Source organism: Dendrobates tinctorius, unplaced genomic scaffold, assembly GCF_039654945.1.
Source record: "Dendrobates tinctorius isolate UK_male_01 unplaced genomic scaffold, ASM3965494v1 ptg000032l, whole genome shotgun sequence".
Classification (NCBI taxonomy): domain Eukaryota; kingdom Metazoa; phylum Chordata; class Amphibia; order Anura; family Dendrobatidae; genus Dendrobates; species Dendrobates tinctorius.
Window position 1 is genome coordinate 3,272,919 of NW_027361700.1, and position 25,085 is coordinate 3,298,003.

Here is a 25,085-nt window from a genome sequence, read left to right on the forward strand (position 1 = left end):
ATTATTATTATTATTATTATTATTATTATTTATTGTTATAGCGCCATTTATTCCATGGCGCTTTACAGGTAAGGAGGGGTATACATAAAAACAAGTACAATAATCTTAAACAATACAAATCATAACTGGTACAGGAGGAGAGAGGACCCTGCCCGCGAAGGCTCACAATCTACAAGGGGTGGGTGATAATACAGTAGGCGAGGGTAGAGCTGGTCATGCAGCGGTTTGGTCGATCGGTGGTTACTGCAGGTTATAGGCTTGTCGGAAGAGGTGGGTCTTCAGGCTCTTTTTGAAGGTTTCGATGGTAGGTGAGTGTCTGATATGTTGTGGTAGAGAGTTCCAGAGTAGGGGTGATGCGCGAGAGAAATCTTGTATGCGATTGTGGGAAGAGGAGATAAGAGGGGAGTAGAGAAGGAGATCTTGTGAGGATCGGAGGTTGCGTGCAGGAAAGTACCGGGAGACGAGGTCACAGATGTTGCATGTTTAAAATGTATCTGTGGAGTTTTTTCTTCCTACCTAGGGTGCCTGTAGTTTTTTTATTTTAAAGTGCACTGTTCCACCTCCTTGTTTTCCCCATTTGTCTCCACCCTGCTATGGCCCTGTAAAGCCAAAACTGTCAAAGAGGGGGATATGGAGGGGAAATATCCGAAATAGGCCGCCCCGAAGCCCGGGAATCTCATGAACTGAAAACTACAAATAAAGATTAAACCACAACCACAAGATGGATTTCATCAATCAAGGTATCATTTTAATTAGTATAATGGCGCTGACCTGACACTGTCTGTAGGTTACTGTTCACAATCCTGCTGACAGGTGCCATATATATATATATATATATATATATATATATATATATATATATGCCAAGGGTGCACTGACCCCTATACTTGATTTGAACAGTCATTCGGTGCTGACAAAAGACCATTTAATTTGCGCCAAATGAAAATGGGCATATTGGAATCAGTAGAAGGAACATTTTTTTTTTTTTACTAAAAACATGGTATGCCTGCCCCTGGATATGACCTGGCTGATCCTTTGCACAGTTCTCTGACTTTGCCCTAAGTTTGTCATCTGCTGATGCAGGCCATTGGGCAGGAGCTGACTGGAGGAGGGACAGAGGTTCTGCAGGGTAAGAGCCCTGCGTTCTGCTACATTTCAACATGGCACGTGAAGAGGGCTGTGCCCTTGCCCACAAGGTACCCAATAAAGAAGTCTCAAAAGAACTAAATAATTCGAGCTGTTTGTGACTTTGTTATGGTACTTTACAGGTCGCAAAGTAACGCCAGTCACTTGCCCTAGGTTGTGATGTAGCAGTGGCATATAGCAGTTGTTGCCTGCATGGACTAAAGGGCAATGTAGTTGCCCATGACGAATACTTCTACATCCCTCACTTTCCAGAGGTTCTTTGAAAACTGAAAGTAGCCATCAGCCGGTTGGCTAATCAATGTGGATCTGGTCATTAAAGCAGTGGGTGGGCACACAGCTACAGGAATATACACTATACGGTACCCATTCACTAGAACCACATCGTCCTGCAGCTGGCAATGACTTGATCATGGTGTCCTCGCACGGATCACTACCCAGAACGGCTACTCACTATCTATGGCACGGAGATCTCCCACATTCGCCATCTCTTTGGGTTATGGTGCATCTACCAGGAACCTGTACATGGAAGGCAGCAGTGCCAGCATAGTGCGCTGTGAGCGGATGGGTAATCAGTCTTGGTTCTCGCAACGTCCGGTCCCAAACCTTGTACCCACAGAAAAAGAAGAGATACTGCAGCACATGTGCCAGGGTAGGAGTTGTGAAGACTATTCATGATGCATCAAGCACAGAGATGCGCCATTAAACATTACAAGGGTATATAAGCCCACCCAGTCCTATAATCAAGGAACATGAGGTCAGGTCTCCTGCCATAGAGATCACCCATCGTGAGAACATCCAAGGTTCTGTGTATAAGAACATTATGCCAGAAGGTCTGGATCAGAAATCTAAGGCTCTGTTCACATGTGCAGTTGTGATGTGTCATGGACCCAGTGTTAAAAGCTGGGTCTGTTACATATGGAGCAAGATAAGATGCACTTTGGGTTCCATTTTGCATCTTTTCTTACTAGAGGGGTCTCTGAACACCTCTACTGTTCTGGACGTGCAGCGATGACAAAAATGGATGCGATCACATATAATGACATATTTCCTAGAGAGGTCAATTTTCATAAAGCTAAAAGTTGTGCGAGCGATTTTTGATCCAGCTAAAGGATGGATGAAAGGAGGAACATGGAGGACAGTAGAGGCTTCCCTCCCCAATGACATGCACGGCTCCGTCCTGGATCCCAAACCGATAATAAAGGAAAGGGAACATCGTGAGAGGCCAGCACAACCAATTAGGTTGTAGATTTCATTCCCCAAAGACGTCTCGATAAATGAGAGCAGTGAGCGGATTGGTTACTGTTTGCTGCTGGGTTTTTTCTATTCTACCAGAAATCTGCCTAACTTTAATTAAACAGCACAATGCTGCGCTCTCCTCGGTGCCGAACCACAACTAGCCCACATTTTGTGGAAACCGGTTTCTCTTAACTAGACCCGCTGCAGTATCACACCGAACCACACGGGGGAGAGCTCTTCTGTCTATTAAGTCACGTGACCACTGACGTAAGACCACCGTCTTCCTGTAGCTCTAGCATAGTGTTTGCGGTCCAAGCCTCAAACTGGAAGTGGCGTCGTAAGTGGAATGTCGTAATGCGTCGTGGCGGGATTCTCAATTGCGTTGTCAGCAGTGTGGACACCTAGAGATGAGTAAATCAAAGGACGCTGCGGGTGAGTGAGGGAGCGGCTGCCGGTGCGCCAGCTGTGTCCTGTCCTTAGATAACGCGTCACTTTCACAGGAGACGTTATTATATATAATGTATGTGTGACTGGAGGCTTATCAGCAGTGGGGCAGTAATTACCCATAGCAGCCAATCAGTGATCACCTCGTGTTTTTCAAAGACCCTTTGGAAAATGAAAGTTGTGATGATTGGTTGCCCCCCTGGTATTGGTACCTCCCTTTGTTGGTCTGATTCCCCCACAGACTCTGGTGCTGCCAGCACTACATGTACTGGGCTTGCCATGTTTTAGGAGCCAACCTGTCCAGATAATGCCCCCTCATTGGCTGAGCGGGACCAGGGGGCACTGTGGGCACAGCTGTGCTCTGCTGCACACAGGTTCATAGCAATAGGTGTCTGGCATTAGTGTGAGGGAGTGATTGGCCAGCGATGGCCGCGCTCGCCAGCGGTGTGTAGTGGAGACCGGTACTTGGGTGTCTGCCTCTTAGGCCTCATTCACATCAGTGAATGCTGCCATACTGTGCAGCTGGCAGGTGTGGGGCGGCCACTTTAGGGAATTTGTCTTCTGAAAATAACCTATTGTTTAAATGGAAGATTTTGTTAATTATATTTTTGGCAATTTTTTTTTCTGCTCTATATCACAATTTTTATAGAAAAAAAAGAATAGAAATCTTGACACTATAAATCTTTTATACTATAACTTCCTGATTTTTATGCTTTACCTATATAACGCCATCGTATCCAGCATCACTGTCCCCAGTGGGACTGACCATCTAAATTCCCTATCAGTATGTCTACGGCAGGAAACCCACCCAAACGCTGAGTGAACATGCCAATTCTTTGCAGATAGTGTTCTCGGTGGGATTTGAACCCAGGACCCCAGAGCTGCAAGGCTGCAGTACATAACCTGGTGCTCTCCAGCCTCTGCTGATAAAACCTCCATAATCTCCTTCCTGAACGGACAGGAAGTAGGAATGTAAAAAGGAGCCGCAATGCACCGTGTAGACACTGCAAAATGGCCTTTTTTTAGGCTTGTGATATGAAAAAAAGCAACCTAAAAACCTGACATAAACAGTAGGTCATTTTCTGTTTATTACCTCCCAGGCTCCATAACACTTGATTTCTGATAACTGTGTTGTGGGCAGGGCGTCGGAGTCGGAGCTCATTTTGTTGGAGTCGGTATAAAATGGACCGACTCCGACTCCTAAAATATATAATAAATTGGGTACAGTAATTCAATGCAGGATGTGCTGAATATTTTTTCATAGGAGTTTGGGAAAGTTATGAAATGTCCTATAAATGGCTGTTATATTCCTGATCTAAGGCTACATTCACACACAGCGTTTTTCCTGTGTTTTTTGAGGATACGTTTTTCAGCTGCTAAAGCTGATCATCTTTTTAAAAAACTGCATCACCTGAAAGGTTTTTGAGCTCATAGATAATGTTTTCAATAGCAAAAGCAGATTAGAAATCTGCTCTATCTATCCATTTATCCATATCTGTCTATCCATATCCTATCTGTACCAAAAAGAATGAAAACCGGGTAGTACACCAATATATATTCTGTTCTATCTAAATATCTTGATTATTGGATCATAAAAATGATTAAATGTCTGAGGTTCACATTGTACTACAATAAATTTTTCACTTAAATATAAGCAATATATGTGGGAGTCGGAGAGTCGGTGTAAGAGAAATTGAGGAGTCGGAGTCGCAGGTTTGGCTTACCGACTCCACAGCCCTGGTTGTGGGCTGGCCCCAGTGCATTAGGTAATATCTCGGGTGCCTTGTGGTGACGTGAGTTAAAAGGACTTTGCACCCCGTAGCAAACTTTCGACAAGCACAATGATTCCACACTGTAAGGCTGGAGTCGCACTAAATGTATGAAAAATCGGTCTGAGTTTCCCGGCCGAGAGTCGCAGGAGTGTCATGCGAGTACAATCCGATTACTCACACCTAGCATCCAGTTGACATCCGAATGCAGTGCGATTTTAATATGAGCTTTTACATACATTAATTCTCTGAAACAAACACACAGACTCCTTTTAAAATTCTTAATTAAACCATACTTACGACCTTGCTCTTTTATTCTATAAACTACTGACAACATGTCTTTGAATTTCCAAGCACTAAATTTTGTATTTATTTTCAGAAAATGAGAAATGGTCAAAATAACAAAAAAAATGCAGTGCATGCAGACCTCAAATAATGCTAAGAAAACCAGTTCCTAATCATTTAGAAACAGCAATACTAATGTTTTAACTCAGGAAGAGTTCAGAAATCAATATTTTGTGTCATAACCATGATTTTTAACCTCTTCCTGACATCTGACATCACGGGATAGTACAGCATAACGATCAGCGACGCTCACAGGGAGAGCGCTGCTGATCGCGGTAGGGTGTCAGCTGATTATCACAGCTGACACCCGGCACTATGTGTCAGGGGTGGTCACAGACCGCCCCCGGCACATTAACCCCTGGCACACTGCGATCAAACACGATCACAGTGTACCGGGGGTTTAGGGAAGCATCGGCAGGGAGGGGGCTCCCTCCGTGCTTCCCTGAGACCCCCACAGCAGCGCGATCTGCAGCGCTGCTGCGGGGGCCTCCTTCCCTGCAGGTCCCCAGATCCAGTATGGCGGCGGGGGCCTGCATTGATTCGGCTTCCTCACAGCCTGCAGAGCGCAGGCATGGAGGAAGCCTGCTGCAGTGCCTGTGTCAGATCGCTGATCTGTCACAGCTTTGTAATGTGTCAAATCAGCCATATGACAGTGATGTCCCCCCTGGGACAATGTAATAAAGTAAAAAATAATTTATAAAAAAAAAAAATCGCTAAATAAATTAAAAAAAAAAAATTCCCTTATTCGTTTTTTGGAAATAAAAAAAACCCAAAACAATAAAAGTACACATTTAGTATCGCCGCGTCCGTAACGACCCGCCCTATAAAACTGTCCCTTTAGTTAACCCCTTTAGCGAACACCTTAAAAAATAAAAGCAAAAAATAATGCTTTAATATCATCATACCGCCGAACAAAAAGTGTAATAATGCGCTATCAAAAAGACGCATATAAATATCCATGGTACCGCTGAAAACGTCATCTTGTCCCGCAAAAAACGAGCCGTCAGACAGCATCATCAGCGAAAAAATAAAGTTATAGCTCACAGAATAAAGCGATGCAAAAATAATTTTTTTTATATAAAATTGTTTTCATTGCATAAAAGCGCCAAAACATAAACATCGTACTGACCCGAAGAATAAAACCGCCTTATCAATTTTACCGCATGTGGAACCGTGTAAACGCTCTCCCCAAAAGAAATTCATGAAACGCTGGTTTTTGTTCATTCTGCGTCCCAAAAATCGGAATAAAAAGCGATCAAAAAATGTCACGTGCCCGAAAATGGTACCAATAAAAGCGTCAACTCATCCCGCAAAAAATAAGACCTCACATGACTCGGTGGGTCAAAATATGGAAAAAATTATAGCTCTCAAAATGTGATGCAAAAACTATTTTTACAATAAAAAGCGTCTTTTAGCATGTGACAGCTGCCAAACATAAAACCCGCCATATATAGTAAATCAAACCCCCCGTTATCACCCCCTTAGTTAGGAAAAAATAATAAAGTAAAAAAAAAAGTATTTCCATTTTCCCATTAGGGCTGGGATTAGGGCTAACATTAGGGTTAGGGGTGTGTTAGGGTTAGGGTTGGAGTTAGAATTGGGGGTTTCCACTGTTTGGGCACATCAGGTGCTCTCCAAACGCAACATGGCGTCTGATCTCAATGCCAGCCAATTCTGCGTTGAAAAAGTCAAATGGTGCTCCTTCCCTTCCAAGCTTTGCCATGCGCACAAACAGTGTTTTACCCCCACCTATGGGGTATCAGCGTACTCATGAAAAATTGCAATACAAGTTTTGGGGTCCTATTTCTCCTGTAACCCTTAGGAAAATAAATAATTGGGGGCAAAAATATCATTTTTGTGGAAAAAAATGATCTTTTTATTTTCACGCCCGGGCGTTATAAACTTCTGTGAAGCCCTGGGAGGTCCAAAGTTCTCACCACACATCTAACTAAGTTCCTTGGGGTGGTCTAGTTTCCAAAATGGTGTCATTTGTGGGGGGTTTCCACTGTTTTGGCACATCAGGGGCTTTCCAAACACGACATGGCGTCCGATATCAATTCCAGCCAAAAAAGTCAAATGGTGCTGCTTCCCTTCCCAGCTCTGCCATGCGCCCAAATAATCGTTTACACCCACATATGGGGTATCAGCGTACTCAGGGCAAATTGCACAATAACTTTTAGGGTCCTGTTACCCTTGGGAAAATAAAAATTGGGGGTGAAAAGATCACTTTTGTGGAAAAAATATGATTTTTTAATTGTACGGCTGTACGTTATAAACTTCTGTGAAGCCCTTGTGGGTTCAAAGTTCTTTCCACATATCTAGATAAGTTCCTTGGGGGGGTCTAGTTTCCAAAATGGGGCCACTTGTGGGGGGTTTCCACTGTTTAGGCACATGAGGGACTCTCCAAACGTGACATGGCATCCGATCTGAATTCCAGCCAATTTTGCATTGAAAAAGTCAAACGGCGCTCCTTCCCTTCTGAGCTCTGCCATGCGCCGAAACAGTGGTTCCCCCCCACTTATCAGGCATCAGCGTACTCAGGACAAATTGCACAATAAATTTTGCAGTCCAATTTCTCCTGTTACCCTTGGTAAAATAAAAAAAATTGGACCTGAAGTAATTTTTTTGTGAAAAAAAAGTTAAATGTTCATTTTTTTTTTTTTTTTTTTTAAACATTCAAAAAATTCCTGTGAAGCACCTGAAGGGTTAATAAACTTCTTGAATGTGGTTTTGAGCACCTTGAGGGGTGCAGTTTTTAGAATGGTGTCACTTTTGGGTATTTTCTATCATATAGACTCCTCAAAGTGACTTCAGATGTGATGTGGTCCGTAAAAATAAAATGGTGTTGAAAAAATGAGAAATCGCTGGTCAACTTTTAACCCTTATAACTTCCTAACAAAATTTTGGTTCCAAAATTGTACTGATGTAAAGTAAACATATGTGAAATGTTACTTATTAAGTTTTTTGTGTGCGTATCTCTGTGATTTAAGGGCATAAAAATTAAAAGTTGGAAAATTTCAAAATTTGTCAAATTTCTGTATTTTCACAAATAAATGCAAGTTATATCAATTAAATTTTACCACTAACATGAAGTACAATATGTCACGAAAAAACATTGTCAGAATCACCAGGATCCATGGAAGTGTTTCAGAGTTATTACCTCATAAAGGGACAGTGGTCAGAATTGTAAAAATTGGCCCGGTCATGAACGTGCAAACCACCCTTGGGGGTAAAGGGGTTAATCACAGTTTCATGCATCTTGGCATGCTTTCCTCCAGTCTTTCACACTGCTTTTGGGTGACCTTATGCCACTCCTGGTACAAAAATTTAAGCAGTTTGTTTGATAGCTTGTGACTATCAATCTTCCTCTTGGTTACATTTCTGAGTTTTTCAGTGAGGTTCAGGTCTGCAGATTGGGCAGGCCATGACAGGGATTTGATGTGGTGGTCCTTCATCCACACATTGATTGACCTAGCTGTGTGGCATGGCACATTGTCCTGCTGGAAAAACCAGTCCTCAGTGTTGGGGAACATTGCCTGAGCAGAAGGAATCAACTGTTTTTCCAGGATAACCTTGTATGTGGCTTGATTCATACGTCCTTCACAAAGATTAACCTGCCCAATTCCAGCCTTGCTGAAGCATACCCAGATCATCACCGATCCTCCACAAAATTTCACAGTGGGTGCAAAACATTGTGTCTTGTACGCCTCTCCAGGTCTCCGTCTAACCATTAGATGTCCAGGTGTTGGGCAAAGCTGAAAATTTAGACTCCTCAGAGAAGATTACCTTACTCCAGTCCTCTATGGTCCAATCCTTATGGTCTTTGGCAAACTTCAGCCTGGCTCTCCTTTGCTTCTCATTGATGAAAGGTTTTTTTTCTAGCTTTACATGACTTGAGCCTTGCCTCTAGGAGCCTGTTACGAACAGTTCTGGCCGTGCACTTCACTCGGGCTGCCATTTCTTTTGTAGGTCACCATGTCATCCTGCGGTTGCTGAGTGACATTCTAATAAGATGGTTATCCCGGTCAGTGAAGTAGTTTTCGCCCTCTGCCGGTCTGTAGCTTTGTTGTCCCCAATGTCTGCTGCTTGACCTTGTTGTAATGGACTGCCGTCTTAGAAATTTTAAGGATGGAGGCAACATGACGCTCACTGTATCCCTGTGCTAGTAAATCCAGAATTGAGCCCTTCTTCTCCTCATTCAAGACTTTTCAACTCCTTTGGCATGGTTAAAAGTTATTTTTTCATTCCTATTACTTTTGGGATATTACTAGCACTTGTTTTGCCATCCAGCTTGTCCTATTGCAAGAGGATTGTGAACACCATAGCAGCGTTTTTTATACTTTTTCACTAAGTAAGATTTGGTTCAGGTGATCACCTAATCAGAAGCACATTAAGTAGAATGAGGTGTACTCTGGCTGGAATTCAACTGGCACTGGAATGGAATGGCTGTCAGACATGTAGAGAAGCTGATTGTTATAAAACTGCAGTGGTCTCTTAATTTTTGTCAGAACTGTATATGTGTGTGTCACTGACATCTATATATCTATGTACTCTATATGTATCTAGCCTGTCACTCTGTGATTTTACTACGGGGCACATTAATTGCAGCTTTTCACCGGTGCGTAAAAATCGGACCGCACTCATATGGTACGAGTGCTGTACGATTTTTTTGTTTTCTCACACTCTTGCTTGCATTGGCGAGTCTCTGACAATCGCAGCATGCTGTGATTTTACACTCACACTGAATACACCTGAGAAAATAAACGATGGGAGCTGGTCCGAGTGTTATGTGATGTTTTCTCGCATAGCACTCGTCCGTATTCTACGGTAGTGTGACGCCAGCCTTAGGATTCAGCTCTGCTAAGTGGTTCTAGTGGTCGTCATGTGACTGCTCATATGCAAATCCCATACTTGCGGTCACTTGTCGACCATTTGAACCAGTTAGCAGAGCTGAATCCTAACAGTGTGAATATTATATGCTGTGCATTACTTGCCAAAAGTTTGCCCTAGGGTGAAAAAAAAAAAACTTGTAATGACTGTTATGTACACACTACTCTGCATGTGAAGTGGGCTTGACTGCAATAGTGTTACTCTGTCTCCAGTTACTAAATCTTGAAGTGAGCATAAGTCCACACATCCCAGATACACAACACTTCGCTACCACTCATCTGACAAATGGGGTGATAAGTCCCCAAAATGCTCACTGGGATCAAAGGCCTAACAGTCTGAAAGGCTATGGAATCTTTAGAGCCTACAAGGACCAAACTTAATAAAGTTTTAAGCTTTTGTATGAAAAAGTGCAGTACTTACAGGAAAAGGTATAATAAAAGAAAAAATAAGGCTACACACAAACTTGAAAACTGATATAAAATGAAAAGGAGAAATGAGAGAAAATAACGAAAGGTTTCATTTTATAGTTGCTCTTTGCCATTTTCCTGGCCTCAGGAAACCAGTGTACACTTGTACCTAGCTGACCCCCCCCCAACACCAGCTTTCAGTTCAAATAATCCTTTTATATCCCCAGTCCTGGGCTCCGGTTTCCAGATTGGCCTACATTGTGAATATGTCAATCACAGGTCTGTAACTAGATAGCTATGGGGGCAAGTACAATGAATATGAAGTAGTCAATTTCCTTCCACACCCTTACTATAGGGAATAAGGAAGGTCCAGTTTGCGTAAACCAGGTCCATCTGCCCATCCTTAGCAGCTTATACTAAGTAGGCCTAGGTGACCGGAATGACACTTTGTGTGCCAGGAGATAAGCCCCCCCAATCCTTAGCTTTGGTTCCTGCCATACCCTGATAGCTCAGGCTGCATTAAAAGCTTTAGATTTTATGGTGCTTGGCAAAAATGAACCATGTGGATGTCAGACTTATCATAATATATTTTTCCTTACAATGATATTATAGGAATGGTAATGTTATAAGAGACCATGTCTGTGAACGTGCCTGACGAGACCCTTCTAAGGCCCAAGAATGGGTGGTGTTGTCAGAAGTGGCTGAGAGACACAGCCTTAGGCCTCCTTCACATGTACGTGTCCCTGGCACTTGTGACATCCGTTTTCACATGAATGTCCACATGTACCCATTATAACTTATGGGGCTGCGCATATGTCCGTGTTTTCACATGTGGACATGTCTGGGTTTTTTTTTGTTTTTTTTTTTACCTGCATCACGGATGACCAGGGCCAATAAAAGTGTATGGGTCCTTTTAAACACGTCCAGCACACGGGTGATATCAGTGTGGCGTCTGTGTGACACGTACCACAAAAGAATACAGAAAAGAAATTACAGATTATGTGCAAAGATAATGCAAAAGAAACGGGAGCAGCTCTCGTGAGATCCTCCAATTCTGGAGCTTTGCTTCAGCTCTTCCCGATTGCATTTGCAATCGAGGTAATGGGGCTTGGGGTTGATGTCGGCTGTGTTTTTTGGACCCATCATAGCTTCATTTCTTTATATATCTATTCTGTTTGCACATCTTTAAAACATAAAAATCAGTCATTTGTATTCTGCATTCTATTCCGGTATGGGGCACACGGATGGTACACATGGACGGCCAACAGAAAACCACACGGATAGTAAAAACAGACCCAGTGTCAGTGAACCAGAATATGTGATGTAATCATCGACTGTCAAGCGCTACATTGTAAAATTGCATCCATACCCGGATTCTTTAGGAGCTCTGTACCGTGGACACCTTCTTAACCCCTTCCCGACCAATGACGCCACATAGGCGTCATGAAAACTGGTGCCAATCTGACCAGTGACGCCTATGTGGCGTCATGACTTTAAAGCCCCCCTGCAGGTCGGGTGACCGGGGTCGCTGAAAGGTCACCCGACCCGCAGATACAGGGGGCTTTGTTCTTCACCACAGGGGGCGTGGCTTCGCCCCCACGTGGCTACGATTGCTCTGATTGGCTGTTAAAAGTGAAACAGCCAATCAGAGCGATAGTAATATGTCATCAATGAAAATTGATGAAATTTTACAATCTAGCCATTGCCGATGCTGAAATAGCATCGGACATGACTGGAGACACTAAGTTAACCTCCCCGCCGATTGACGGCGCCGATCAGCCCCCGCAGTCACAATCCGCCCCCCCTTCCCTCAGCTCCCCCCCCACCTTCCGATTTTCCCCCCCCCCCCGGCCCACTGTCCCTGTCCCGCTGTCCCTGTCCATGGGCGCCGCCATCTTGGAAAATGGCGGGCGCATGCGCAGTGAGTAAATCACCGCCCCCCTTATCACCCCCCATGGGGACAAATAATAAAATATTTTTATTTTTCAATTAGGGTTTGAAATAGGGCTAGAGTTAGGGGTGGGTTGGGATTAGGGTTAGGGGTTTGTTGGGGTTATGATTAGGGTTAGGGGTTTGTTGGGGTTAGGGTTGGAGATAGAATTAAAGGGTTTCCACTGTTTAGGCACATCAAGGGGTCTCCAAACACGACATGGCACCACCATTTATTCCAGCCAATTTTGCGTTCAAAAAGTCGAACAGTGCTGCCTCCATTCCGAGCCCCGATGTGTGCCCAAACAGTGGTTTACCCCCACATATGGGGTATCAGTGTACTCTGGAAAAATTGCACAAGAACTTTGGGGGTCTAATTTCTCCTGTTACCCTTGGGAAAATTAAAAATTGGGGCTAAAAAAATAATTTTTGTGGAGAAAAAATTATTTTTTATTTTCACGGCTCTGCGTTATAAACTTCTGTGAAGCACTTGGGGTTTCAACGTGCTGACCACACATCTAGATTAGTTCCTTGGTTGGTCTAGTTTCCAAAATGGGGTCACTTGTGGGGGGTTTCCACTGTTTAGGTACATCAGGGGCTCTGCAAACGTAACATGATGCCCGCAGACCATTCCATCAAGTCAACATTTCAAAACGTCACTATTTCCCTTTCGAGCCCTAACGTTTGCCCAAACAGTGCCCCCACTTATGGGGTACCAGCGTACTCAGGATTAACTGGACAACAACTTTTGGGGTCCAATTTATCTTATTACCCTTTTGAAAATAAAAAATAGTGGGCTAAAAATCATTTTTTGAGGGGAAAAAATTTTTTTTATTTTCACGGTTCTGCGTTATAAACTTCTGTGAAGCACTTGGGGGTTCAGAGTGCTCACCACACATCTAGATAAGCTCCTTAGGGGGTCTAGTTTCCAAAATGGGGTCACTTGTGGGGGAGCTCCAATGTTTAGGCACACAGGGGCTCTCCAAACACGACATGGTGTCCGCTAACGATTGGAGCTAATTTTCCATTCAAAAAGTCAAATGGTGCTCCTTCCCTTCCGGACCCTGCCGTGTGCCCAAACAGTGGTTTATGACCACATATGAGGTATCAGTGTACTCAGGAGAAATTGACCAACAAATTTTAGGATCCATTTTATCCTGTTGCCCATGTGAAAATTAAACAGGCTAAAAGAACATTTTTGTGAAAAAAAAGTATTTTTTTTTTTTTTTTTTTTACGGATCAATTTGTGAAGCACCTAGGGGTTCAAATTGCTCATTATGCATCTAGATAAGTTCCTTGGAGGGTCTAGTTTCCAAAATGGGGTCACTTGTGGGGGAGCTCCAGTGTTTAGGCACACAGGGGCTCTCCAAACGCGACATGGCAACCGCTAAATATACCAGCATATTTTCCATTCAAAAAGTCAAATGGCGCTCCTTCCCTTCTGAGCCCTGCCGTGTGCCCAAACAGTGGTTTATGACCACATATGAGGTATCGATGTACTCAGGAGAAATTGCCCAACACATTTTATGATCCATTTTATCCTGTTACCCACGTGAAAATGAAAAAATTGATGCTAAAAGAAAATGTTTGTTGGAAAAATTAAACTGTCCATTTTTTCCTTCCACGTTGCTTTAGTTCCTGTGAAGCACCTGAAGGGTTAATAATCTTCTTGAATGTAGTTTTGAGCACCTTGAGGGGTGCAGTTTTTAGAATGGTGTCACTTTTGGGTATTTTCTGCCATATAGACCCCTCAAAGTGACTTCAAATGTGAGGTGGTCCCAAAAAAAATGGTTTTGTAAATTTTGTTGTAAAAATGAGAAATCGCTGGTCAACTTTTAACCCTTATAACTCCCTAACAAAAAAATTGTTTCCAAAATTGTGCTGATGTAAAGTAGACATGTGGGAAATGTTATTTAGTAACTATTTTGTGTCACATACCTCTCTGGTTTAACAGAATAAAAATTAAAAATTTGAAAATTGCGAAATTTTCAAAATTTTCGCCAAATTTCCTTTATTTTCACAAATAAACGCAAAAATTATCGACCTAAATTTACCACTAACATGAAGCCCAATATGTTATGAAAAAACAATCTCAGAATTGCTAGGATCCGTTGAAGCGTTCCGGAGTTATTACCCCATAAAGGGACACTGGTCAGAATTGCAAAAAATGCCCTGGTCATTAAGGTCAAAATAGGCTGGGTCATGAAGGGGGTTAAAGGAGTAATCTGGCTCCACTTACCGTAATCTGGTGGCGAGGTGGCATCTGCTGGCTCGTGTTCTGATGAAAAAGACAGGTGCACATTATCTACACAGGCAAGCGAGCCCCACTTACCACCCTCATGTGGAAGTGAGCGGGGCTGGAATACTCCTTTAATGGATTGTCCAAATGATAAAAAGTATTTCTAGAATGGTTTGGAATGACAAAAAAAAGGAATATTTTTATGATTCCCCTTTCCCAGAGCATTCTGATACCATCGCAGTGTACCAAGAATGGCTGGAAATGCTCACTGACTGACACTGGTCACTGATGTGGCTGACCTCTGACCATGGAAGTACCTCCTGGAGACATGTAGTGCCATAGGTGGGCGCCTTCTGTTAACACGTGTTTTGATCCCTCTCCCACAGCCAGCAGTCTCATACTGAAGTACCTGAATGACCAGAACAGGCCGTACAGCACACAGGACGTATTCAGTAACCTGCAGAGGGAACATGGGCTCGGCAAAACTGTATGTAGATGATACTGAGATGAGGGGTATTCTGCGTTGTCTTACAGCTGTTATGGGCTTATATCTGTTGTGGATTTCACCCACTGTATAGTGTGGGTAAATACACATATAATTGTACGCACAAGCAGAAATAATCAAGACTCGTAATAGAACTGTGTTTTCATCTCTTTACTTACACCATTCTTATACTATGTGTCTTCACTGCAGGCTGTTGTCAAAGCAATGGAGCTGCTTGCCCAGCAGGGTAAAATTAAGGAAAAAGTTTACGGCAAGCAGAAAATCTACTTTGCCGATCAGGTTAGTCTCTTAATAACTTATCCTTCCTTTTAAAGGGGTTTGTCTCACATTTCATCTTCAAGAGCGTGCCGTTCCCCTGCCACCCAGCTTCCTGCTTGCCGCATCTGTCTGGCAGGCAACATGGTTGCACTACTGTTCCAAACACTGTGCTCACCAATGCTGCTGGGCAGCTTTGTACTGAAGCATTGGAGGAGGGTAGGGACATTGAAGATGGCCAGATTCAGAGCAGCACTTGCGTGCTCTATAATAAAAAGCTTGCAAATCTTGTGCTCTGTGTCCCTAAGACAAGCCACCAGTTTGTTTTTTTGTTTAAAGCATGTTGCAATTTTACCCATTAAAGAATGAGACCACACACACCCTTTATTAACACAGGCTATAATATACTTTGAATGTTTAGGACCAGTTCCCAAATGTGAGTGACACAGAGCTGAAGAGTCTGGATGTCCAGATCTCCGAACTTTCCAGTAAGGTGCAGAGTGTTCAGCAGAGCTGCCGTCAGCTGGAGACAGGTGGGTCATGTTCTTTACAGTCTTTTGATACCTTGGACAGCAGTATGGACGTGCCCTGTGCTAAAATGCCTCAAAGTTTCACTATTATCTAGCTAAATTTTGGACTTGTGTCAAGATTGTCTTCCATGGGTCTGTTTAGTACAGCCATATAATGGAGAGAGAGAAATTAGTCAATTCTTACTATGGTGCTACATACTTTGCAAGGTTCATGAAATCGAATGTCTAAGCAGAGAACACCCTAAAATTGTTACAAAGACTTCTAGTTAGGTATCCTACATTTTAGTATCGAAGCATGTAAGGCTGTGTGACATCCCTGTACAAGATGGAGTGGTGGCCAAGTTGATTAAAACTGTTTTCAGAAAATGGATGATTAAAATGTGTAATAAATTTGATAGAAAAAAAGTTAGTCATTAGTCTTACGTGTGTGTGTGATGAGGGTAGCTGTAGAATTCTGCCCGTTTCCCCTTGGCATATGATACAGGAATTAATAATAGGAAATGTCACTTTTCAGAGCTGAAAGATCTGAACAGCTCCATGACAACTGAAGAAATGATGAACGAAATCAAGGAATTAACGCAGGAATGTAGTAGACATGAGGAAAAGCTGCAGAAGATAAAATCTGCAACTAAGCATGTCACCCCAGAGGAAAAGGAGAAGGTACAGTTTTAGGTTTGGCTGTCAACATGTGAGTCCAATCAACGTACAGCTTCTATTACAGACACAATACAAGTCAAGTCTATCTTATATTTCCATTCTAGCTTATAACACATCCTGTACTGACTTTTCCTTCAATGGTTTTTTTTTTTTTAAATTGAGATATACATTTTTTTCAACAATACAAAGATACTGTTGGAAAAAAAAATCCACCATGCCTAATCCTATATCTGTTGGAACAGAGTCAGGTTGTCCCTAATATACAAAATGTGAGCAGTTCTCCCTGAAATGCTTCAAATTCAACAATTATCTCATAGGTATGGGCATCTTAATGTCTGAATAAATGTATTTGTTTTCCATCAGAAAATTCTCGGTATGTTGCTGGTGTAGACTATGTACAATATAGCTGGCTGTTCCGCTGCCTCTGACATGGACCGTCCAGAGCGCTGCCGTTTGTTTTGTATTAACGTCAGGTCTTCTGCATGTGTTAGCAATATCGCTATAACGTCACTGGTTTTTGTGACGTTATAGCGATATTGCTAGCGATATCGCTGTGTCTGATACTTGCCTCCGACCCGCTCCCCCGCTGGTTATCGCTGATCGTGCGAGAACGTCCTGGACCGTTTCTCGTCGTCAGCTTCCTGCTGTGGAGACGAACGACCCGTGGACGTGGGCGGGAGGACGTCAGGATCACCTTGTCTGACAGGTAAGTAGCGACCCCCGACCCCTGCGATGTCGCTGGTGAGATCTGCCTGTGTGGCAGCTCACTAGCGACCACTTAGCGATGTACCAGCGATCCTGACCGCGTCATATCGCTGGTCGGGATCGCTGTGACAGTACCTTTAAATTTACTGGTAAATTGGGGAAGGTAGTTGTATGGCTGCAAGAGGATGCAGAATTTGCATAGGATGATAACCCAGGGCTGAAACTGCAGGGGGGTGATCTTACAATATATTATGTATTAGGGATAGCAAGACATTTCAGAATCAGCAGGTGATGGAGAGGAGACTGCACTACTACCTGCAGGGAGCATCAGTGAGCTAAATCTGCAGGAAGTAAGTGGGAAAAGTAGATTATTCAAGGATTTTATTAGAAATAGTGCAGCGATGAAGCTGTAATAGTACATGCTGGATGCGAGGTCTGTGTCTAGAGTGTTGCTGTCTTCACTAGCAGTCATATAAAGCTGGGTAAGGCACAACCGCCAAAAAAAGGTGGAAGTCTGTCAGCATTTGACCCTAAGGCCGGGGTCACACTGGCGAGGAATACGGCCGAGTGAGAAGCGATAAAAGCACGCATTAGACACGGACCAATGATTCTCTATGGGGTCCCTCGCCCCAGGCGTATATTTCTCATCCGTATCCTACGCTCCGTGCCAATTGCAGCATGCTGCGATTGTCAGCGTACTACGGCCGTAGTACGCCAATGCAAGTCTATGGGTGCGCAAAAAAAAAAAAAAATATATATATATATATATATATATCTGTGTCTATATCTATTCTTTGGTTTCTGTTAGAAAACCTGTCACAGGGCTCCATTATATGTCCATTTTGCAAGCCTGCGAGAAAATCTCGCCATACGGATTACATCCGGATGCTTTCATGCGCAAAATACGCGACCACACCTTGATTACGGATGACATACAGAGCACTATTTAGGGGTCATTCATCCGTATTACGCATGTAAAATACTGACCGTATTTTGCGTCGGTTAGTGTGACCCCGGCCTAATAAAGGTGATCGGAGCGAGTGCTGATTGCTGCTGTTTACTCATATACATGGTACACTTTATCACTGACAGCGGCCTTTAAATGGTTGGATTTCCAGTCTGTGCATTTGTGGCGGCAAGCGGCACCCCCACAACTCAATAATTGGGTGTTGATACGTTTCCTTGACCCCTTTCAGTGCCAGCTTGAGGTTAAAATCTGTAGACACTCTTTGACTGCAGACTTTTAAAACCTTACAGGACACGCACGGCATGCTGTGAGGGTACTCTGATGCCAGGAGCACATGATCCTGTGACTTCAAGTATGTGATTTGCATACTTCGGTCATATTCCAAATAGCCGTGTGCAGTTTTGCTCCATTCACTTGTATTGTGGAAGGCCATGCGTGGCACGTGACTGCTTGTAATGAAATGGCATACTTGCAGTCATGTGGTCGAAGTGAGGATTTAAGTGTTCGGTCACAGTGGTGGCAGACTTTAACCTTCAGCTTGGACAACCCCTTTAAATATCTTATTTTGTTGTATAGAAAACCCTAATACATTACTGGATTTATGTAATGACATTTACCTGCTGCTTTCTGCAGGTGTACAGTGAACGGAAGCAATACAGTAAAGAATGGAGAAAGCGGAAACGCATGGTGAGCATGGCAGTATTGGTACCTGCTACACTTGTGAGAACAGCTTGCTGGACTCATAGTAGACTGTCAACCAAGCTGAATATTAGTGCTATGTAGCGTTTATGACTCCGTGCTTTTTGTGGTGATTTCTTTGCCCTAAATCTTGCAATATTTTGTCTGCTCACCAACCACTTATTCCATTTGTCTTTATTTTGGTCTATGTCTAATGTTGTCCAATAAAAGCTATATATTTTTTACATAGAACATGTGAGCACTTATAGCCTGCAAAAACTTTTCTTTTTTTGTATGTTATCTATACATGTGCAGTATAATTTTTTTAGCCTTGGGTCACCACTTCAGATGTGCAGAGAAGGCAAAATTAGTATTTTCCTGTTTGTGTGGATTTTCGCTAAAAATTCAATTAGCAGAGAAGTTGTCTGCACACTTATGTTTCCTATAATGCTTAACCCCTTCACCACATATGACATGTATATTTGTGTATGTATACAGTTGACACTAGAAGTTTACATACACTATGTAAAAAGACACATGTATATTTTCTCAATATCTGACATGAAATCAGAAGAAACCTTTCCCATTTTAGGTCAGTTAGGAGTACCATAATTATTATTTGCCAAATGCCAGAATGAGAGAGAATGCTTTAAGGCATTTTATTACTTACGGCAAAGACAAGAGATTACATACATTTCATTAGTATTTGGTATCTTTGCCCCTTAAACTGAATGACTTGGATCAAACGTTTGGGATGTCCTTCCACAAGCTTCTCACAATAGTTGGTTGGAATTTGGGCCCATTCCTCTGGACAAAACTGGTGTAACCGATCCAGGTTTGTAGGTTGCCTTGCTCGCACCGGCCTTTCCAGCTCTGCCCATAAATTTTGAATAGGATTGAGATCAGGGCTTTGTGATGGCCACTCCAAAACACTGACTTTACCACTTTGGCAGTATGCTTCGGGTCATTGTCCATTTGGAAGACCCATATCTGCCAAAGCTTTAACTTCCTAGCTGATTATAATAATAATCTTTATATAGCGCCAACATACTCCGCAGCGCTTTACAGTTTAACAGTTTCAAAACACAAGTCATAAGTAACAACACAATAATTGAAGCAAAATAAGACAACCCTGCTCGTGAGAGCTTACGATCTACAATGTGGTGGGGGAGATACAAAGTACAGGTGTGTATTGATATCTTGAGATGTTGCTTCATTATTGCCACATACTCTTCTCTTCTCATGATGCCATCTATTTTGTGAAGTGCACCAGTCTCTGCACCTATCCCGATCTCCCTCCGCCTCTTTCCTCCACCGGAATATTACAATTTCATTGTAATATAAATTTACAAGCAATGATTACTTTTGCCACCCTTCCAATCATTACAGATAGGTGATGTGCGGTGCTGGAAGACAAAATGAAAAGTAAGCCAGCTCACCAGCCACCTGCGCAGATCCTCGGAACCCCGTGCAGACAAACATGGAAACGAACAAGGCAAAGGAATAATTGGTTCCAGCTGCGTGTAAAGTACTTTTCTTCTTTATTGGAAAAACGTATTAAAATGCACAAATAGCTTATGCGCTCTCCACAGGTGCCATAACAGACAGAGGCTACGCGTTTCGACCTTGTCGGTCTTTAACAAAGGTGCTGATGTGCTGTGCTGCCTGTGATCTCCTCCGTGTGGGGAGCTCAGCTTCAGCTCACTATGGCGCTGCTGACATATTCCAGTGGAGGAAAGATGCAGAGGGAGATGGGGACAATCCCATAGTAGGATTGCACTTTTTTTTGCAATTTCACCGCACTTGGAATTTTTTTTCTCTTTTTTTGAGTACACGACACAACAAAACTGGTCCCGCAAAAAACAAGCCCTCACATGGCTATATTGACCAAAAAAAATTTAAGAAAAAAAGTTATGGCTCTTTGAAGAAGGCAAGCAAAAAATGAAAATGCAAAACCAAAAATACCTCTGGTTGTTGAGGGGTTAAGGAGACTATTGAAGCAAGTAAAAGGTAGAAAAAAGGTTTAAAAAATAAAGTTCAAATCACACCCCTTTTGCCCCATTCAAAATAATAAAAAAATACACCTTTGGTATCGCTGCGTTCATAAACGGACGATCAAATATACAAAAGAATTAATCCGGTCACTAAACGGCGTAACGACAAAAAAATTAAAACCAGAATTATGTTTTATTGGTTGCGGCAACATCGCAATAACAGGCGATCAATACATTTGTATGTACCTCAAAATGGTATCCTTAAAAATGTCGGCTCAGTGTGAAAAAAAAAAAAAAGCCTTCACTTGGCCCCAGATCCCAAAATGTTTGGTATTTGTGAACTCTTAATGTCCTGTAGAATCATAATGGCAGTTTTAGCATCTAGTAAACATGGTTAAAAAAAAAGAAGTGGCGTTGCACTTTATTTGCAATTTCACCACACTTGGAATTTTTTCCCTGTTTTCATGTACATTAATTGGCAAAAACCAATGGTGGTGTTCCAAAGTACAACTTGTACCACAAAACAAGCCGTCACATGGCCACATTGATGGGAAATTAAAAAAGTTATGGCTCTGGGAAAGTGCAAAACACGAAAACTGAAAATGCCCCATGGGTGAAGGGAGTAATAAACTTTAAAATGTAAAAAGAAAATAGATACTTATACTGCCGACTTATTTTGCCCCTCTGTTCCTCATAGTCATCAATAAGGTCCAGATCATGGCTGCTCGCACTGAAATCCAAGAGCTGATAGTCCGAGCTCAGCATGAGAGGCTCAAAGTGAGGCCTAGGAGGGTAATGAACTTGCTCGGCATTGCACACGGCGTGACCTTTTGAGCACTTGAGCAGAATCCTCTTGTTCTTTTTCATTCCCAAAAGGTCCAAACAAAGCATGAGAGGCCCAGGGAATTAATTGCAAACAGTGGTGGCCTATAGATGCGAATTATAAACAATTTGCATTTCTTGTCACCACCTTTTGGGTTCATTTTATACCTTGATAGCGCAAACTATTATGGATGTGGGATAACAAGCTTTTTTTTCTTTACCCCCCCCACATTTAAAAATATTAGCATTTTCTATATTTAAAAAAAATAATAATTTCAGTCCCTTTAGAACATGCGATTGTTTGATCACTTCTACTATAATGCCACAATACTACAGTATTCTGTAAAAATCATTATCTCCTATGGAGCTCAGAGGCCTGTGGCTGAGCTTCTTAGGACTCCCAAAGTGACAGGCCCCCCTACTGACCTAGTTAACCTATCAGTCCAATATGCTTATATCACAGAGAAATGGGAGGTGAGAGAGTGACTAACAACTAAATGGTTAACAGCCACTACCGGAGCTCGGCTCTGGCCTTGACTGTTAGACATATGCCAGCTATGAAATATAGCCAGGATTAGCAGTGTGTGGAGAAAGCGCCCCTTCCAGGACATAAATTCACGTTCTCATGCAGAAAGGGTTTAGTTTACAAGTTAAATATGGCAAGAATACAATTTAACCTCTTAATGACCACCAATATTTCTTTTTACTGACCTGCGATATAAGACACTAGCATCCCGACAGTGACAATCCAGCAGCGGTCGGCTATAGCTGACAACTTGCTGCATCAGCCATGATCAGTGTTGGTACCGACAAGTTGCTTAACCCCCCCCTTATATGCTGCTCTCAATGACTGCAGCATCTAGATGGTTAACAGTGCGTGGGGGGGGGGGCTCCCTCTTTAACCCTATCAACACCCTGAGATCTTGATCGTATGGTCCCCATGTTTGCGATGGAAATTTATGGTCAAATAGCCTTAGAGTCTGCCGGCTATAGTGACCTTTTCACAAGTTGTCAGCAATTAGGTGGTGAAAAATAAACATCTTTCTTCCAGAAATGCACCTGAAGGGTTAATAAGCTACCTGAAAACAATTAATACATTGAGGGGTGCTGTTTTTAATATGGTATCACTTTTGGGGGTTTCCAATATATAGGACCTCTTAAGTCACTTCAAAACTTAATAGGTCCATAAAAATAGGTTTTGCAAACTTCCTTGAAAAATGACTGCTACATTTTTAAACCTTGTAAAATACTAACCAAAAAAACATTTTACTAATGGTGCTGATGTAAAGCAGACATGAGGGAAATGTTATTTATTAATGTTTATGTGGTGTGACTTTCTGGATTAAAGGATAATCATTTGAAAACTGCAATTTTTTTTTTTAAATTTTTGATTTTTATAAACGCAGAAAATATTGACAAGTTTACCAATATCAAAGTACAATATGTCACGAAAAAAATTTAAAGATCAATGGAATATGTGTAAGCATTTGAGTTATGACAAAGTGACACTTGTCAGATTTCTAACATTTGGCCTGGTCACTAAGTGGCTAAAGTTCATCTTTTTGTGTGCACACTTCTCAGCGCACACAGTGTATTGATGCAGTGCACTTTTTGATATGTATTCTTGTGTGTACATTTAATTTTTTCTGTCTTTACACTCTAGGCTACTGATATTTTTGAGGCCATACTTGAAGGCTACCCAAAAAGCAAGAAGCAATTCTTTGTGAGTAATGCCAGTTACATTCTGAGAACTTATTTTCAAGTTTGTAGCTTATGACGCCACATAGTAGCCAGAGACGGGTGTAGCTCCAGCTGATACTGACTGGCCATTCCTTACATAGTTCATTTGAATGGCCTGCATGTAACCCCTCCCCTGGAATCACTATTTTCCAGACCAGAATAATTTGGTTTCATGAGATGACCACTTTATCTCTATTGTTATAATTTCATGTTGTTCTCTCTGGAAACTCTTGCAGGAAGAAGTTGGGATTGAAACTGATGAAGAGCACAATGTGACTGTACCAGATGTCTGACTCTACAAGCCACAGCTGCATGTGGATGGTCAAAGAGTGTATAAACTGAAGTACTAGAATTACCTGATACACAGCTACCAGGAGACACATGCTATATCTTGTTCATTACCATTCAGATAATCTCCACAGTTATATATTGGTTATAGTGTATTTGCCTCAGACAGCTCTGGATCTATTTTCAGGGAACTAAAGCCATAGATTTTGTATTCAATATTGTATGCAATGTTGTTACCAAGCTGGAAATAAGCTGCGTTGCTGGCGTCTGTTTCCTGCTATTAGGAGTATTTTCTTAAAAGGGGAAGCAAAACAATAGATAGAGAAAAGGAACATACACTATAATAGTTTTGTTATAAGCTGTATAATATAAAGAGCAACTGGTAGTCTCCTGTTGCATATCGCACACCGAGGGGAAAATCTCAGTATTTTGGCGTGGCAACGGCATCCTTCTCCATGCTGTTTGCGTAGGGTGGGATATGGGTGCCTGTTGTTACAGGTCCCCCTTACAGATAAGATTTTGGGAAAAACAATTTGTAGAATTTTAACAGTTGATCCTTTTGTTCTCCCAGGAGATAAGCTGTACCCAGAGGTATACTACATCTTACTCCTAATGCCAAGTCGATGTGTACGCAACCGAATCAACAGTAGTAAGGTTGGGGACAGGGAGAGAGATGGGCAAGAGCTATTTGAAGGTATATGGAAACCTTTAGGGTGTATGCATATGTTGTGGATTCTGCTGCGGAGTTTTCAATGTGAATTTCGCAAAATCCGCAGGTCAAAAGACATGCAGATTATCTGCGGATTAGCCTGCGGTTTTCTCCTGTGGTTTGACACTTGTACAATGGAGCAGGTGTGAAACCGCTGCGGATTCCGCGCAAAGAAGTGACATGCTGCGGATTTGAAACTGCAGTAAATCCGTGTGGAAAAATCTGCAGCATGTGCACTGTGATTTTTGTTTTCCATTGAAAATAAAGGTACTGTACACCGCAGCAGAATCCACAACGTGTGCACACACCCTTAGTTCAGTGATTCCCAAACTCCAGTCCTCACGGCCCTCAACAGATCATGTTTCCTTAGTATTGCACAGGTTAGCGAACCTGTGGCAATTCTGATTCTTTAATAATTCCAGCCCCTGTGCACTACTAAGGAAATCCTGAAAATATCTGTTTGGTGCCATGAGGACTGGAGTTTAGGAAACACTGCTTGACACCATGGTTTAAAAACGTTTTCTACAGTAACTTTAAACTTGAAAACGTCAGTAGTGTATAGTTTTATAGTTATCATTGTGCTCAAGAGGTAGTAGCACATTAAGAGACTCACACTGTCCTATAAAACCTAGTGGAAAGTGGTTTGGCCAAGGTCACAAAACGTGAATTTGAGTTTTCTGTAAGCACCAGTGAAGTCACCTGAGACAAGTGGACGGGTGTACAGTCTGTAAATACTTATTTTGTATATAAAGATGTTTGTAAATTTGTTTTCTAAATTAAGACATTAATATAATTTATTTTGTGTTAACTATGTATCAATTGAGTCAGAC

General features: G+C 42.2%; 1 protein-coding gene across 1 annotated transcript; it reads left to right on the top strand.

Annotated features, from left to right (window-relative positions):
* The first annotated feature begins 2,622 nt into the window (after positions 1-2,622).
* On the top strand, positions 2,623-25,052 carry PSMC3IP (PSMC3 interacting protein). Its single transcript, XM_073572323.1, has 8 exons — positions 2,623-2,814; positions 14,792-14,892; positions 15,100-15,189; positions 15,587-15,698; positions 16,210-16,355; positions 18,658-18,711; positions 23,182-23,241; positions 23,495-25,052. Exons 1-8 carry the CDS (start codon positions 2,790-2,792, stop codon positions 23,549-23,551), a joined length of 645 nt encoding a protein of 214 aa, XP_073428424.1. The 5' UTR covers positions 2,623-2,789; the 3' UTR covers positions 23,552-25,052.
* The last annotated feature ends 33 nt before the right edge of the window (positions 25,053-25,085 follow it).

Coding starts and splice junctions, on each gene's coding strand:
- PSMC3IP (XM_073572323.1), top strand. CDS start 2,790: ATGAGTAAATCAAAGGACGCTGCGG. Junction 16,356..18,657: donor CCCCAGAGGAAAAGGAGAAG/GTACAGTTTTAG, acceptor TGCTTTCTGCAG/GTGTACAGTGAACGGAAGCA. Junction 18,712..23,181: donor GGAGAAAGCGGAAACGCATG/GTGAGCATGGCA, acceptor TTTACACTCTAG/GCTACTGATATTTTTGAGGC.